Here is an 18,513-nt window from a genome sequence, read left to right as displayed (position 1 = left end):
ACAATAAAGGAATGGCAGGGCTTGGACAGACATCCTTTATCCCCAGATCCTGGTTCTCCCAGGGACATTATCGCTTATCCTGAGTCCAGAATTGCAGAACTCTTCCCCCTAGGTATTCACATACACAAGGACAGTTGACCATAGCAACGCTGGCCAATGATAAATTATTACCAGGACAAGCATCACTCCATGCCTGAATGGTATTTCTGAATCCTACTCTGTTCCCTTGCTCTTAGGGTTACACTACCCATCAAGTAAGGGATTTATGACAGGACCCCTGACACATGGTAGCCCTAAAGAAGGCAGGCTTCATCTTTCCCCTGAACCAGCTGACTGAAATCACCCCACTTCCATGGGCTGCTATTAGCCTTAGTAAGGGGGAAAGTACAGGCATTCTCTCTTTGTCTACCTTTTTCATTTCCAGAAATAACAGCTGCCCAAGAGGAGCTTTGTGCAGCCACTGGCACAGCAGGCACAAAGGGGGGGGGGAGGAAAGAGTTAACACCCTTTTCCCGTCCTCAATGCTACAATCCCAACCCAACTGAGTTCTCCCTTGTTCTTGCTATTTAAGGCTAAACTAGGGTTGTGCAAAAAAACCAAAAATATTCGGTAAATGTTGGGTTTGGGTTTATTGGGCCCAATTTTTTGGGAAACCTGAAATAAGCCAAATACTAATACCAGTAAATATGGGCATTTGGCTTATTTTTGGGTTTCCCAAAAAATTCGGCCCTGGGGGGGGGTCATTTTTTGAGGTAGAGCCCCCAAATTCACAGCGTAGCTTGAAGGAACTCTGTTTGCATGATCCCCAAAGTTTGGTGAAGGTTGGGTCAGGGGGTCCAATTTTACAGGGTCCAGAAGGGGTCACCCCCCCCCTCTATAGAGATACTGTGCTTTAAAGGTTACAAAACATTTAAAAAAGACTATATACTTCATAAATGATCAAAGACTGCTCATTACTTTGTACCAACAACAACAAAAAGCCAACCATATGCCATGACTGTCACTGCTTGAGCCACCTATTTTTCTGCTGTGCTTTTTAGCAACATTGTGTGAGCGTCAAAATAGCATATTCAAATACATATGTGTGAAACAGAATACTTTTAATTAAATCTGTGATTTGAGAAAGGGAGTGTTTCTTTGTCCCACAATGAACCACTCAGATCAACATGGCCAAGTTTCTCTACACCAGCTCCATTTAATAAAAAGGCCAGAGTGATCGTTTAACTTACCAGTCTGTACATGGAATTTGCAGTCTGGGACAGTGAAAGACGGTTGCAGTGATGAAATTAGAGGTACCTGACCACGAAGAAGGCTGCTGTTCACAAGAGCGTTTATGACAGCAATTGCTGTGTAAACAAATGGACCCGAGGTCACCAAAAAAGAGAATTTCGGAGAAAGTCTATAAACCTAAGAAAAAAGAAAGGCATTTTTTAAAACATAGATGCAAACACCTGGTCGCACCCACTGCAGCACATTTAATTTTGTAGAAATCTTGGGGAGCTTGTTTGGCAACGAAGAAGGGGATGCTACAGAGGTATCCTATGAGCTGATGAGATCGTGTCTACTGCACATCAAAAACATGTGGGACTTGGTATTAAGTGAATAGGCCATTGGCCCACATGCTCTCTCTTCTCTCCATTTGTGTGTAAAGTGCCGTCAAGTCGCAGCCGACTTATGGCGACCCCTTATGGGGTTTTCATGGCAAGAGACTAACAGAGGTGGTTTGCCAGTGCCTTCCTCTGCACAGCAACCCTGATATTCCTTGGTGGTCTCCCATCCAAATACTAACCAGGGCTGACCCTGCTTAGCTTCTGAGATCTGACGAGATCAGGCTAGCCTGGGCCATCCAGTTCAAATACTCACTTTCTGTTCATTGTAAACCACAGGGTGCCATTACATTTACAGAAGTGGGCAGTGAATTGGGCTTGCCTTCCACATCAGGACTGCAAACTTTCTTCAACTGTGGTGTGCAATCCTGGTTTACAGGACAAGTGTACAGTAGTAATGTAATGGCCAACCATGGTTTACACTAAACAGGAAGTAACTAATTGAACTGAAGCACACAAATGGAGGAGGGAGGGGAAGGGAGGGTTACAGAAACCCTTTAATCACATCATGCCAAATCATGGCTTTGTGATGTATATGAATTGACTCACAGTTTAGGCAGCGTGACCAAACCCTTTCTCTCTAGTTTTACCACCTTGGGCATTCTTAGGAATGGAAAGAAAGGACACACTTTTAAAAAATAAAATAAACACACTCCCCATCAATGGAGGAAAACTCATGATACTAGCAGCCCCCAAATGTCTAAAGTGCAGAACCATGACCCTAAAATTGTAATAGAACCTGAAAAACCCATGATACCAAACATTCTCATTTGCTCTTTCCCTGAACCTTTAAATTACACAGTGTTTTCCAAAACCATCAAGTCCAGAAATCTTTTCTTTTAAATCCGGAAAACTAAATTAATAATATTATCACAACACTCTGCTGACAGAGTATGCTACCAAAGCTTCAGACCAGAAACTCAAATTTAGAAGCCTGTATGATATAAGAACAGGAGAGGAGAGAACCTGATTTTTGGAAACAGCTGAAATTGGATCCATTTAATTATTGTTCTTCCCAAATTTTGCTCCTTTTAAATACATACTGCAAACAAGTATGTACTAACACATCACATCGCAAAATTTTAAGCTGATGGCTTATTAGCTCATTTCACATGCTACAACCATAACCAGCAGCCATGGTTCACTCTCATCAATATTATTCACACATCCAACTGTAACTGATTAAAGCTAGATTACTATAATGTGCTGTACATGAGGCTGCCCCTGAAGACAATCCAGAAATTGCAGGTGGTGAAAAATGCAGAAGCCCATTTGTTATCGGGAGGCCGGCAGGGCCATGACACTCCTGTTCTGAGGTCCCTTCACTGACTGCTGACTAGTTTCCAGGTCCAATTCAAAAGTGTCAGTGCTCGCCTTTAAAGCTCTTCTTGATCTGGGCCCACATAATGCCTCTCTCTGCATGTTCCTGCCTGGCAACTTCATTCTTTCTAGCAAAGAGTATTGTCAGGACCCCTGTGGTTAAGGCCTATTCTGCAACATTGTAGGCTCGGACTTTTTTCAGTGGCTGCCCCACAGCAATGGAACAGCCCCCTAGAACTGGTCAGAGAACTTCTGGAGCCTCTCCTCTTCACCCTTGCAAGTCAGCCTTGCCTGGACAGAGGTGGGGTGCCACATTCCCACCCCCAGAGCCAAACTCTTTCTGGAAGTCATTCCTGTCCTCTGGCAGCAGCTGCCTCCACCCCCACCCCACTCATTTGGGCAGAGAGGGAGCCCCGGCTCTTGCTGCAAACTGCCAGGGGGGCTATGCAGAAACTTACCAGTTTCAGGTCAGCATCTTCCCCGCCCCCCGCCCCGCCCGTTCCCTCCTCCCCTGCTGCCTCAAAGGCTGTTCTTTCTGCACATGCTGGGGTCCAACGTTGTGTCCCTGTGTATTATGAATAATAAAGACAAAGGGGGAAATACCCTGCTGGTGGGGACAAGGAGTTTTTAGATGGGTTTTAATGTATGTTTTGATGTGTTATAATTTTTATTTCCAATTGGTTTTATATTGCTGTTTTTCACTTTGGGTCCTAAGATGCTTGGGAGAAAAGGAGTGATACAACATTTTTAAACAAACAAAACAAACGGGGCTCTTAACACCCACATGGAACTGTGGTAATGAACAGAGTAAGTGAAGCAGAAAACCCTGTTCCCAAGGCAAAACCGTGTCCTCTGTGTGACACCACTTCCTTTTTTCACTCCCACCCCACAAATGCATGCCTCTTTGCTCACAGATACATGCTTCAAGGACTGTAGAGTAAACTGAAAATGAGGGGTGCACATTTCAAACACTTGGGGGTCTTTAAATCACCCTTCTACTGCCACAACCTCCCTTTATCGGGTAATCCCAAATGCCAGTCCCCAAAGTTACATCTCATGTGGGGGGAGGGGGAATTCAAATTCAACAATATGAATTTCACCCATGTGAAACTAATCTGGCATTTCCAGAGGGTGCATCTAGTAAAGCTAAATAAGGGCTTGCAAGGAAATGTCACATTAGGCTGACATTTTCCTTTCAAAATTGCTAGTGTAAACTTGCTCCAAATGTTTTTGTATTTGATGTGTGAGCTCTATAAAGCTCAAAGGCATGAACCCCCCCTTTTTCACCACCAGAAGCTATTCCAATAAAAGTTATCACCGTACATATTTTGTGCCTCTCATGTTGCTACTGAGCTATTAATGTTAAAGAGCAGGCACCATTGCAAGTTTTCTTTGCTACGGTGCTGCATTTAACACAGTTACCCCCTGCAAAGTGCGTCATAAAAATGAAACATCTGCGAACTGTAATACGAGATGAAAAGAGTGGAAAACATGAAATGAACGGGGGTTTACCTTCAGTTGCACCATACATAAACCTGTTTACATGCAGAACTTAATAATACAGACAAGTTTGTTTGCAGGATGAAGTTTCACTCCAGGGAGCGTGTTTCCGAGACACCCAACAACAATTAATTTGCGTGGCATATTATGTAGCACAATTAACTTCAAAACATAGCAACCTCGGCAGTATTTTATTGCAAGAGGGGGGTCTCTTCCTTGAAGAGCAAACAACATTCTATTTTTTTTTTAGTTGTACTTTGGAAAGAAAACCATCTTTCATCTAAGATGGAAAGCGTGCAGTGATTACACCAATCGGTCAAAACACAGCGACACAAGCAACTGCTAGTGATGCAGATGTGAGAATCACAATATCAGTTAGCATTTGAAGATGGGAGAAAAGTCACTAAGCTAATGGGCGCTTTATGTTTTTCTCCCATCCCTCTTCCATAATTTGAAATGCCCCCCAAAGGTGCGATTATCTCTGTGTGGAGTAAAATAGAGGTACAACCATATTGTTCCTTCACACAGAGCTAAACACAGCCTTGGAGAGACGTTTCAAATCACTGAAAGGCACCGGATAAAAGAGCAAAACATTTGTTAAGCCTAGTGATTCTTCCCCAGTCTTTAAAACAACCACCTGAGATTGCTTGGGGTTTTTTTAAAGTGAAGAATCTTTCACATTTGTTTCAGCCCAGAATAAAAATGTGAGGGTTTTGTTAGTTTTATAAAAAGAAGGTTGGCAGAGGATGTACCCAAGCTTGGGAGGCTATGTGCATTACTGATGAATGCAGCGGACATGCAGCTGCTTCAGACATTTATCAGCCAAGACTTTTGCAGAGTAAATGAAGGAAAATGGGCTATGCAAAAAGGTAATGGTAAAGCAAGGAGATACAAGGTGTTGGTTCAAGTCTACTTATAAACATTTGCAGTGTTTTTGGGCACACTGTAGCTGATACTGCCTCCTCTCATCTGTCTTAGTGCTACAGAAAATTCAGAGCCTCTGCTCAGACTGCCCACCAGCATAAATCAGCATGAACCCATTAAAGCCGTTCCCTGACAAAAGTAACACCCGTGCTGAAGTGATTGCTGAGAGTTAGCACATACAGTACAGGCTCTGTACAAATGAAAATTTTCCTCCAGTATGCTAATAATAATGTTGATCCAAGGAGACAGAAGGCTTTGTCCTTGGGTTTCCTATGCCAGCAAACAAGTGGCTGAGACATACCAATGAAAACACACAGCATTATACCACACCATGGAAACGTTTAGGATCAAGAAACCAGCTAATCTGAATGTATGTCAAAGCTACAGCCATACCCCTCCAGTATCCCCATGATGCAGAAGATGCCTCTGGCCTATATGAGTCAAGTGATTAATACCGTGCCGTGTATTTGCTACTACTTACCTCCAGTTCCACTAATCTCCTGAACTCAATTCTCAAGATTTCTTTGATGGATTCACTGATGTTTTCTAGGACAGATTTCCGGGTCAGCACTAGAAATTTCAACCAACGAATAAGCTTTAGCTTAATGTGACATTAACAGGTTCACATACAATAATGTAAACAGTGGGACTGTAAGAGAGAGGAGGGGAAGTCCAGAACAGGAGACCAGCGGTACAGAGCCTCAGTGGAATATGAACAACGTCAGAGCAAATTTTCACCTTGAAATTTTTTCAGTTGGATACACTAGGTCACAATTAGTGCTGTAAACATTCAGGGAATTTTGAAGGAGTGGGGAAAAACATTGTGGGGAGGGGACACAAATCATCACAGCTATTTCTCAGGGAATCCTAATTTTCCCCCACCCAGGGCCCATTTCTCTTTCTCAGGACAGAATATTGCTGGGCCCACATGGGGAAAAAAATTATACAGATAAAGGCTGAGTGAGAATTTGACCCCAGATCTCATCACTAAGCCCAACACTATCCACTACATCATGCCAGGTCTACTACACCGACTTTAATAACCAGGATACTCTGCTATTCTATCTGTATTTCAGTCAGCTCTACCCTGAGGGCACATACTTTCTATTTAAGAGTTTCTACTACTATCCTTGGTTTCTTCAGTTTAGAGCAGCTAACACCCATTTTAAATGTAACGGTCTTTCCCCAACCCACTTATTTTATAAACAGACTGATGTTTTTAAAAGATTAGAATTGACAGAGTTCACTCATCCCTCGACATAAGACTGAGGAGGCAATTTCCTAGATATGCAGTATCCACAGGCAAAAACTAAAGCACCAAATTGCTCCCAGAAGTCTACATCATGTTCGTAAAAGGGATGAAATGCTTACCTAATGTTCTTCTGGTTAGCTACTCTAAGTCAGGAAGCAGACTGTGATCTATACCACCTGCAGCCTATGATCGTGTCTAAAGAAAAAAACTCCTGTTCACAGACTTTGAGGGAGGCCACTTAGGAATCACAAGGAACAGGACAGTTGCCAAATATCAGTTTGCAAAAAAGCTTTGCCAGAAATGTTGGGTGCAGCAACAAACCCAAGATTCTGTTAACTCAGAAACTGGAGGATGCTGCAACTCATCATTTTTGTTTATTTGTTTACTTCCATTTTTTTCCAGTTCTTCAATCCCAGGCCCATTGCACCATTTTGGAAGAGTCTGTTTAGTTATAGCTGCATGACTGAATTGTTCTACATATTTTATAATCCACCATGAGTCTCAGTGAGAAATTCAGGCTATAAATGAAGTTAACAACAACAACAGTAACAGTAATAATAATAATGAGGAGGAGGAGGAGTAGTTGGGGTTTGTACTCCGACTTTCTCTACCACTTAAGGAAGAATCAAATCGGCTTAAAATCACCGTCCCTTCCCTCTAAGAGAGCTGTGACTAGCCCAAGGTCACCCAGCAGGTTTCATGTGTAGGAGTCGGGAAACCAACCCAGTTCACCAGATTAGCGTCCACCGCTCATGTGGAGGAATGGGGAATCAAACCCGGTTCTCCAGATTAGATTCTACCACTCCAAATCACCGTACTTAACCACTACACCACCATACTTAACCACTACACCACCATTCTTAACCACTACACCACACTAACAATAATAACAGCAATAGTAATCAATGAGGAGTCTCCTACAGGCCAGTTTTAAAAAATCTGTAGTCATCCACTGATGTTGTTTGTAAGGTGAGGATTCTGCTTTAATCGGTTTACCCATACCTAGAATTTCCTGACTCTACCCTGTTTTCTACATCAAGTGGACAGTTACATGAGAGAACAGGGGCAATACTTTCCCACAGAGGACAGCCGAGTCCGTTTCGTAGCCTCTTTATTGACGGGGAAAGCAGCTGACTGGATGGTCCTCCAATTTGACACTAGATCCCGATCTATCCGCTCCCTCAACAATTTCATGTTTGCCTTGCGGAGACAATTTGAGGATCCCTTTATGGGGGAACGAGCCAAAGCAGAACTGTTACAACTCAGACAGGGCTCCTCTCCAGTCCGGGAATTTGCGGATGAATTCCAGAGACTGGCCAGTAAGATTGTGGACTGGCTTGAGGCCACCCTTATTCATTATTTCAGGGAAGCCTTGCACCCTGACATTCTGAACTGGTCGTATATGCGGGGTGATCCCGAGACCCTAGAACAGGGGTGGGGAACCTCAGGCCCGGGGGCCATATGCGGCCCCCAAGGACATTTTTTGTGGCCCTCGGGAGCTCCGGGGCCCTGCTGCAGAGGCGGGGCGCAGGGTGGCTCTCCCAGAGAGTGTTCCTGGCGCCATGGCTTACATGGCTTTGGACCTCCTCTCGCCGACTGTCGGCTGTTGAGCAGCGAAAGGGAGGGGGAAAGAGGCTGGTGGATCCCGGCGGCAGAGCATGCATGCAGGAGCCGATTGGGCTTCAGGGGGGCCCTTTTGTGGAGTCTGGGGAGGAGAGGGCATGGAGACTGGGCCCGGTCACGCGGGGCTCTGTGCGCCGCCGTGTGTGTGTGTGTGTGTGTGTGTGTGTGTGTGTGTGTGTGTGTGTGTGTGTGTAGGCAGGGGAGGCTGGGGCCCGGTCGCGCGGGGCCAGCGTGCGCGGGTGTGTGTGTGTGGGGGGGAAGGCTTTTCTCTCTTTTCTTCCTCTTTTTCTGTCACTCTTTCTCCTTTCTCTCCCTCTTTCTCCCTCTTTTTCTGTCTCTTTCTTTGTCTCCCTCCGTCCTTCTCTTTGTCTCCCTTCGTCCTTTTCTTTCTTTCTTTCTCCCTCTCTCTACATTTTTTCTCCCTTTCTCCCTCCCTCCTCCTCTTTCTCTGTTTTCATTCCTCCCTTGCAGATCGACTGTGGGCTGCGCCCCCCTGGCACCTCGTTTGCTCGGGCCCACTGCTGGCTGCCCTTCCACCTGGGAGGGGGAGTGGGGGCACCCTGCAGGCCTTCTCTGTGTGGCCTCCCCTGGGGTTGCCAACCTCCAGGTGGTGGCTGGAGACCTGGCAATCCTAGCCTCTCCCCCCCACCGGGAGATCTACACCTGGTATGGCCCCTGAATGATGTCATAAATGTGCAAATGGCCCTTGGCAGGAAAAAGGTTCCCCACCCCTGCCCTAGAAGATTGGATTTTGCTAGCTGAGGAGGTCAAGAGCCGCCGACGTTTCATTTCCCTGGTCCGACAGCGGAACAGAGATAAAAGCGCCCAAAAGCCCCCATCGAAAGCGCCGCTTTCCAGCCTGCGTAAACCTACGCGGCCATCTCTGGATCGCGAAACAAGGTTCCAGAGGGGGGCTTGCCTTGTTTGCGGGGAATTGGGTCACTTTGCAGCGGCTTGTCCTCAGCGCCCGGAGGCCACTCGCCCCAGCATGCCACCCCGAGCTCGAGGGAGACCTCAACGCAGAGGCACCGCGGCCACCCGTAGCGCAGCGCCGGGACGACCCACACCCTCTGCACTTCACGTTGAGGAATCGGCTAACCTTTCTACACCAAGTGACCCCGCAGGATCCCGGATTACAAGTGCCCCAATGGGGGACAACTCTCCTTCTTCTGACGAGGATAATCAATGGAATTCTCCAGCTCTAAACCTGGAAACCCCACTTGATCTGTCAAAAAACGGATTCGGTCTGTGGTGAGTGGAGCGTCTCCACAGACCCCTGCAGAATCTCCTGCTAAACACAAAGCTCCCGTCAAGGTGAGTGAAGTGGAAACCACTGTTTATGTGGACGCAGTGTTGCAACACTATAAAGGGGGCCCCCAACTGCCTGTCAAGGCACTTATTGACTCTGGCTGCAGCCGCACTTTAATTAGTGAGGCCACGTTTGCAGCCCTCAAAGTCAAGTCCGAGGCTTTACCAGCTCCTGTCCAATTCGCCCAGATGGATGGGAGACATTTTAAGAGGGGACCAGTCGATCATCGCACACGGGGAGTAGCGATGGGAATTGGTTCTCATTGGGAACAAATAGACTTTACCATAGCCCCCATAGTCCTTTGGGGAAACACAACATATTGCTATGGCAGTAGCCAATCTTAGACTAGAACTTGCACAAGTAAATTTTCCTTGAGTCCAATTATATGAATGCCTGATTTTAAGAAACATTTTATGGGATGAAATATATCTGAAAAAGGTCTTACCTGCTGTGACTAAATATTTATCAGGAACTGTGATATCGCAAACATAGGGTTGCCTGGTTGTGGTTGCCACTGTAACTTGAGGAGTAGTGACCAATGCAGAAATTGAAGATGATGTAGAAGAACTTGGTGTACTGCTGGTAATTGTAGAAAGACCTTTTGTGCTACTAGGGGTCATGGCAGTAAAGGTTCTCATGCTGGTAAATTCATTCACACTAGTTCTTGTTGGAATGACAGACTCTGTTGTCATTATCACAGATGAAGGCATCTCTGTAGGCACAGATGACGACACCATGCCCATAGATTCAGTGGGGGAAGGTGTAATGCTGCTTACATCTGTGGCCAATGGTGGCATATTTGGCCTTGTAATAAAAATTGTTGTGGTAGCAGCTGCCTCAGGGGCAGAAGAAACCAAATTGTTAGCAGTAGCACCAGCATCCTCACTTATAACAGTAGAGAAAAAGAGTGAAGATGTCAAAACAGGGGTTGTCTGCAAAGAGGTGAACCATGAGGACATGTGAGTTTCATTCTCCATGATATTGCTGGTGAAAACAGGCTCTGAGACAGAGATGGACAGCACCAGTGTAGGAATGGTCGCATCAATAGCTAAGGATGTTAACTTGAACTGAGAGGTAGCTTCTGAGGTAAAATAATTTTCAGATTCCATTAGTAAGATTGATGTTGGTTCCAGTAAAACAGAGGAGTTCATATAGAAACTTGATGGCACTATTGTAGGACTCTGTGTGACTGGAACAAAAGATGAGTTTGAATTAAAAAATGATGTTTGCCATGAAAGAGATTGGGAAACCTCTGTGCTTGTGATGGTAACACTGGGAAGCTCAGCTGATCCCCAGCTAGAAGAACTGTCAAAAAGCACAGATGACGGAAGGAATGTGGGTGAAAGTTGAGGTAAAAATGTTGACAAATCACTTGGCATTATCAAGAAAGATGTGGCTGTAGACGATGACAAATGTGACAAGCCATTTGGCTCAGAAGAAAAAGGCAATAATGAAAAACTGGACAAAATATCCAATGTATTGACAGGAGATTCTTCTGTTGGGAAACCCACAACTGTAGTATCAAAGAAAAGTGCAGATTCTGATGGCATAAATTCAGGTGTTTCCAGTAGGCTTGAATTCTTGATTGTCATGGATGGAGTACCTACATTTTCAGGGAAGGTAGACTCAAGGGTAACCGTAGTGACATAAAAGGGTAGTTCTTCAGTAACACTAGGTGTTAACATAATCGTTTCAGTCACAGGGTAGGATAAAATGACAGAAGTACTTTCTAATGGTATTACCTCAGAAGACTGACTATAGGAAGCAGGAAATGATGTAAATATATTTTTAAGGCTAACATCCACAATTCTTGATGTAGAGACGTCTGTAAACTTTGAAGAGAATGAAACAACAGGCCTTGAGGGAAAGCTAGTATCAAAGACTTCAGGAGGAGGCTCCTGTACCTCATACAGATCGCTGACTGCCGATGTAAATGGGGAAACTCCTCTTGCTTCAGAGGAGAGGAATGATAACGTCTCAGCATAGTCACCTGAACCCACATCACTTTCTGATGGCTCCACTGAAAAAACTGGCTCGGAAGAAACTGAAATGAAGTCACAGTATGAACATGAAGTGTATGGTCTAGTGAAAGGCACTGGGCTTGTGAAGACACTGAAGAACTCAACTTGAGTTTGTCTTTCTGAATTGTCTGGCAAATCTTTTTCTGTACTGCTAGAAGATATATGAGGAAGCTCATGTGTAAACAATTTCTCATTAAAAAGACTATCAGCCAAAATGGTAGCTGAGGGAGAGGGCTGAAAAACAAATGGAAGATGAATTGAAGATGCAGCAGCCTCCATGTCACTTGTCCAAACAGGAATGTCCCTTGAAAAGTTCAGAACAGGTGAGCTCCTTTGACTAAGTGCTTCTGTTACACTACTGCTTATACTATGGTAGGCTTCAGTGTATATTTTAGTACTTCTTGTCAAAATGTCTGGCACACTTTGGGTACGCTCTTCTAGCTGTCTCATAAACTGGGGCGACCCTACTGCAGTAGTATCAAAAAGCAAATGTGTTGCAGAACTGGTATGAAAGAGCAAACTGTCCTCCTCTTTTCTGGCTGTTCCTTCTACCACTTTACTTGCCATGGAACTTAAGGAAATAATATCTATGTTAGTCGTGGGCATAAGCAAGTCTCTGCTTGGAGTCAGAGTTACACCTGAGGTGTCAAAAGGGTTCGAATGTGGAGGAGGAACATGACGGACAGAGGCAGTCCACGTTGCCTGCAGCGTTTCCGTGTAGTCAGGTGGCAAGGAGAGGACAGGTAACGAAGGCGCTAACAATAACACTTGCAAATTTTCTTTTGCTGGCTTTGCCGGATAGGGACCTGAAGGATAGCCCTCTGTAAAAGACTTTAATGAAGGAGTCCATTGTGCATTTGGAAACGAGCTAATAAATCTATCATCACTTAAGACTGCCTCATTGCTTGTTAGTGAAATATCCAACAGTGGTACAGTTTGTCCAGCGGAGGCTCTCCTTGTTCCTTCATGGTCCAATGAAGTCCCCTCAGAAGAAGTTACTGGTGATGACAGCCCCTCAGGAAACACACTATTTGCCTTGGTGTCCATTGTGCTTGTTTTTAAGGCTGTGCCCACAGAGCTTTGACTTGGCAAAAGTGAGGAAATGTTCTGCCACTCCAAATGTAATTCATCTAAAAAATAAGAAACTAAAGTTATTATGGTGTTTTAAAAGTGAGCAACAACAACACTGAAATCTTAAGATTTTATTACCATCTACAGGTCCAATGTCTGGTAGGCTGAACATGCAAAATCTCAAATTAATAAATGTAAAAATTGGAAATTAATTTCTAAAATCCATGATTTTGCATGATTTCTCTCTTTGAGGAACCGTTTCAACATGACCCTTTCTGCCACAGAATTCCTGTGAGCTGCATGTTTTTTTTAAGTTGAACGGTTACGATCATGCCTGATTTATACATCAGCAGAACATTGTCACAGCATGGACAGAACCACTATGGAGTGCAGGCAGGAACAGGGAATAAATTCACTAAACGTTAAAAAAAAATCTAGCACGGCAGAGAAAGGCCTAGGCTAGAACTTGCTCTATTTGTGCAAGGTTTCTTCTCACAGGGAGGCTTTTTAAATACACAGAGAGCATTAAAAATGTGATTTCTCATAGACTTATTATTGTATCATCTCAGCATTACACCACCTCTTCCTTCTGCATGTGTAGACCTAGAACTGTCTATTTCTGCTGGGCACCTTGTAGCATACCCAGTACTTCCTTGTAAGTGTGCTCTGCAGAAGACAATTTCATGGAAGCTTGACTGCCGTAACTGATCTTTTCATTGAGATAACGCTGAAACTCTTCCAAGGCATCCTAGAATTCACCTAAATAGCTGCTCTGAAAATTATTACATGGCTTTCACACGACCCATTGGCATGAATAACCCTTGAACCTATTGCCCCCCGTTTTCACAGACCTACATTCTCCCAGTTTATGGATTTTGCCCTTCTTAAGAGTCAGGGTGTCCTCCCAATCTCTTTTGCATCATTCAAAAAATACATAAAATAACTGCAGTAAATTATTCCATGAAACAAAGGTGTTTTTAAAAATTGTGTTCCAAGGAAACTAGAGCTTTCTCAATGAGGAGAATAGTAATGGGCAAGTTTCCTTAAAAGACACCTTATCTCAGTGCCCACTGTTGTGTTAGAACTTATCATTTCAAGATATTCCCTTATGTTAGTCCAGCGTGTTAATTTGAAGACCTTCCCTAAGGTCACATGTTCACATAGGCAGTTCAATTAGTTGAGAGTGCTTGCGTGAACCTGTTGGAGTTGCTCCTTAGAGCAAAGCTTTTTGAACTACTCCTCACTCTTTTGGTATGTTATTTTGGAATCCAGAAACATGACACCCACTACTGCTAATCTGTTCCTGTATTCTGCATCCACAGGACGACGTAAGGTTTGTTCAAGGACACATGTTCTGTTCACATCATGTGCCAAAGAAGCCCAATGGGCTAGCATGAGCCCTACAAAATCACAAGTGTTCTACAACAGTCCTAGAAATTTCCACAGCTTCCAGGGGATTCCTCAGAAGACATGTCAAGATGAAAATTATTTCCTGATTAAATAATTTGAAAACAGCTGGCTTAGAAATACAATAAGAATCAGTAAAGCAGTACTCTATAGGACAACTAAATTTGAATCTTCTCTAAGTTAAGATGGCTACTAGGAATGAAATGGAAAAATGCACCCTTAAAAAAAAAGACTGCAGCACCCATTTTCAGTTAAAAACAAAAACAAATACCTTGCATCGGTTCTTGTAGGTTATTCGGGCTGTGTGACCGTGGTCTTGGTATTTTCTTTCCTGACGTTTTGCCAGCAGCTGTGGCAGGCATCTTCAGAGGAGTAACACTGAAGGACAGTGTCAAAATACCAAGACCACGGTCACACAGCCCGGATAACCTACAAGAACCATAACCTACAAGAACCGATGAACTCTGACCGTGACAGCCTTCGACAAATACCTTGCAGCTTGTGGATGTTCACAAAGCAAACCTGGGAATATGCTTGGCACTGTGCTTTTGTTTTGTTTGTTTGCATTTGAGGTTCCCTTAACAGATTTTAACCATAGTCCAGATGCAAAAACAAGTCAACAATAATTATTCAAAACCCAAAGTACTGTAAGGGTTGCAGGCAGAAGTGCAGAAACACTTCATATTAATGCAAATGATTGGCCCACAATCCATAAAGCCAGCAAAATAAAAAAAAGACATCTGTGTAATACAATCTGCTGAAAACAATTGCACATCATACTTCAAAGCCTAGTTTTTGCTGGGAGCATGTATGCTTTTTGGCATTAGCTGTATGTGATGTCATCATGCAAGAAGCCATATGTTACAGGAAGAATAAGCAAAGCTTCAACTGGGATCACAAACATTGGTTCTAAAAATATCCCAAGATGTGATGATCACTTTGGTAAGTAAGCTATTTTTTAAAATATCATAGCTCCCTTTCCTTACTACATTAATTGAAATGTCCCAATCAACAAGTTGCCTGCTATTAGGGGAAGGGCTCAAAATATATGCAACATAGGGTCGTCTGTACTGCCTCAGCAACTGTTGGGAGATTTTGAGGGGGGTCCCTGGGGAGGATGTGACACCACTCCCAGTTGACACGTCAGGAATTTTCCTTGATCTGTAAAAGACATGGGGGGAGTTCCTCAAGTGTCACTATGAAGGTCTTTTTCCAGCCATTTCTTCTCCAGTTCCTCAGTTTCTCAAGGACAGGGGGTTGAGGGTGGGGACATATCTGCTGCTGCCAGGCAAATTGAAAGACTAAAATAATGTTTATTCCAAGGGACTGCACTTTCCTTTCTACATTGGTCAATGGCTGACATTTATTCTTACAGGACAAGCAAAAGGATGAACCCAGGAGACAAGGCTGAGCAGAGACCGTCAGCCCATTCCTGAGGGGAAGGGCTGAGCCGGTGACTGGAGGGAGAGCAGCTGTGCTGCCTCCAAAAGAGATCAGTTCCCCTGGAGAAAATGGCTGCTTTGGAGGGTGGACCATATGGCATTATACCCTGCCGAGGTCACTTCCTTCCCCAAACCTCGCCCTCTCAAGATTCCACCCCCAAATATCCAATGAAGCTTTAGGGTAGCCTGCTGCAAGAGAAATATCTGGTTGATACAACACACATTTATTGATCCATTTCCCCCCTCTTTTTCAGACAAAGCACATTTTTTAACCTAGCTCATATTCAGTGCTAATCTGCTGACTAGATATATGGTATGGATATATGGCATGGATGTGTAAGGATGTGAGGGTGATCTGGCTGCGGCATCTGTCACCCCATTGATTGCCAGGGTTGATTTGACGGGCTACATAGGTGTCCCCTACCTCCCTCACCACTCTATGTGTGTCCCAAAGCTGCATGCTCGGTGGAAGAGGATGACCATCCCAGATAAAAGGAGTGTACTGTTCTTTGGTCAAGGGTATACGATACAGAAATGATGTCTTGGATTCAGCAGTTAATTTTGCACCAGCAGAAAAGGGGGAGCAATTTACTCAGATTCCCTCTCCCTCTTCAGACCCTCAATATGACCTCTTTGCTATTCTTGAGGGTCCCCCCGGGGCAGCAAAGTCATGTTGCATAGACATAAATGACTTTGGTAAGCAGAAAGTTACTGCTGGATCCAAACCAAAGTGTTTTTCCACTATCCTGTGATGTAAGTTGTTGAAAATTTCATTTCAGACGCTGGGTCGGCACTCACAATTTTCTACATGTGCAAATATAGAATAATAGAATCATAGAGTTGGACGCGACCACCAGGGTCATCTAGTCCTAACTCCTGCACAATGCAGGAAATTCATAACTACCTCCCCCACACAACCCCAGTGACCCTTACTCTATGCCCAGAAGATGACCAAGGTGCCCCCCCTCTCATGATCTGCCTAAGGTCATAGAATAAGCATTGTTGATAAATGGTCATCTAGCCTCTGCTTAAAAACCTCCAGGGAAGGAGAGCTCACCACCTCCCGAGGAAGCCTGTTCCACTGAGGAACCGCTGTTAGACAATTCTTCCTAATGCCTAGACAGAAACTCTTTTGATATAATACATGCAGAAAGTGATCATAGGTACCACCAGCAACAATTTCTGAGGTTCTGGCAACACTATTTTCCTAGTAGCCACAGTCAAGGTAATTGATGATAACAACATGCATGATCACCTGGTTCACATATGACATGCCATGTACTCAGGGGAGGGGGGAAGCAGCATTACTGATGGCGCCATAACATGGCTCCCACTTGTGGAATTGCCTATCTGATGAGGTCAGGAAGGGTTCCTACAGTTCTATCGTTTTGCAGTACACATAAAGCAGAGTTGTTTAGAGGGACATTTTTACGAGGGAACAGGGGTGTGGTAAAATGGAACAGTGCAGAAGGCATTTTTAATGCTGAGAACAGGGCTGTAGTTTCAGTTGTCTGGAATTTTTTAGACACTTTCCTTTCTTCGTCCTTTCGGTACCGTACTGTCTATCGGATCTATTAGACTGTTATCATTTCATTTGCCTCCCTCATACTGCACTGTTTATTGAATATATTAGACTGCTTTCACTTCATTCTCCTCTAACACCATGATCCAATTTTATGGTATTGTTTATTGTATGTATTTTACTGGGTTTTATCATGACAGTGTTTTTACAATTATGTAATTCACCCTGTGTCTCAGTAAGAAAGGTGGATAATAAATGAACTAAAACACACAATTTATACTGCCTACTACCTTCCTACTTCTTTTGAGGAGCTAGCCAAGAGGAAAACACTGTACCCTAGCATATGCCCCCCCTTTCCACCATTCCTTTCTTCTGCTCCTACAGGACACAACCTTCACCTCTACCACAATGTGGTAACAGTCATTAACAAATGTAGGGGGGGTCTTCTGCAGCACCAAAGAGGGCTGTTGGATTGAGGCCTATAGCCTGTCAAAGGGAGGAAATATTTTAAACTATGGACAATCAGAATTGTTTCAATGTTATCCCTAAACCAGCTAGCTTCCATGGTGCTGAAGAAGTGTCTAAAAAACCTGAGTTCACTTGACTGTTCTTCCTGGCCATGGAACCAGGTAGCTTCCATGGTGCAGCCTGCTGTGGAAATGTCTAAAAAACCAACACGCTTGGGGCAATATTTCAGAAAAATTTTTCAACCTTTGCTTCTCACTCCATAATCCCTCAGAATGGGACATACATCAAGTTTTTCGCTTTAAAGGAAAGTTGAATATTTTCCACAGATGTACTGAAATCCTGTATTTATAGTATCATTACAGAATGTCACAAAATTCAGACTATTTCAGAAGGACTCTGATGGGGGTAAAAGGGAAGAAGTGTGAGCGATGGGGGGGGAGTAGAAAAGAGCAAGAGTCCCGTAGTATCTTAAAGACTAACAAAATTTCTGGCAGGGTGTGAGCTTTCGTGAGTCACAGCTCACTTCTTCAGATACCAACGATGGGGAGAAGGTTCACAGACTAAGAACCACAAGGTGAATTACGTAGCTGTGCTGGATGCATGAGATAATTTCTCTGAATACCCAGCAAGCCCTGTCTGTCTTAAAGCAGCTTTCAGCGTTTCTACACTGTATCTACAGCTATTTCCCTCTCTGTGGTCTACCCTGCAGAGAGGGGCTTCTACTAAGAATGGCTCACAGAGATTAAAGAGATGGCTATGAAGTAAGAAGAAAATCAGTGAAGCTACTCTCTTGCACCTTGGTTTCTTGGTTTTCAGTGTCCCAATTTTCCTGTACAACCGTAAAGACTTGACCCTTTCATGAAAGAACATGCTGAGATTTCCTAAAAGCCACAATTCCAAAAAAGTCACGTTCTGCACAGTTCAGAAGAGATAACAGCCAAACAGAACACACACTGTCCTGAAAAGAATACTCCTATGAACTAAAAAAAAAACACCTGTAGGTTTAAATCCACAGTGCACAAAAGTGCCGGTCAGAAAAATGGGGAT

The 18,513-nt window shown here is 44.0% G+C and overlaps 1 protein-coding gene across 1 annotated transcript in view; it reads right to left on the bottom strand.

Annotated features, from left to right (window-relative positions):
* Positions 1 to 18,513, bottom strand: part of KIAA1549 (KIAA1549 ortholog) — a 102,519-nt gene that overhangs the window by 47,169 nt on the left and 36,837 nt on the right. Inside the window, exons 2-5 of the mRNA XM_056846575.1 lie at positions 13,270 to 13,375; positions 9,981 to 12,686; positions 5,833 to 5,921; positions 1,230 to 1,407 (exon numbers count right to left, since the gene is read on the bottom strand). Of these exons, the coding sequence (XP_056702553.1) occupies positions 1,230 to 1,407; positions 5,833 to 5,921; positions 9,981 to 12,686; positions 13,270 to 13,375 (3,079 nt within the window). The remainder of the gene's footprint in view (positions 1 to 1,229; positions 1,408 to 5,832; positions 5,922 to 9,980; positions 12,687 to 13,269; positions 13,376 to 18,513) is intronic.

Source organism: Euleptes europaea, chromosome 3, assembly GCF_029931775.1.
Source record: "Euleptes europaea isolate rEulEur1 chromosome 3, rEulEur1.hap1, whole genome shotgun sequence".
In the NCBI taxonomy this organism is placed as follows: domain Eukaryota; kingdom Metazoa; phylum Chordata; class Lepidosauria; order Squamata; family Sphaerodactylidae; genus Euleptes; species Euleptes europaea.
Note: the sequence above shows the minus strand (reverse complement) of the source record. Positions and strands in the feature narration are given on the sequence as shown.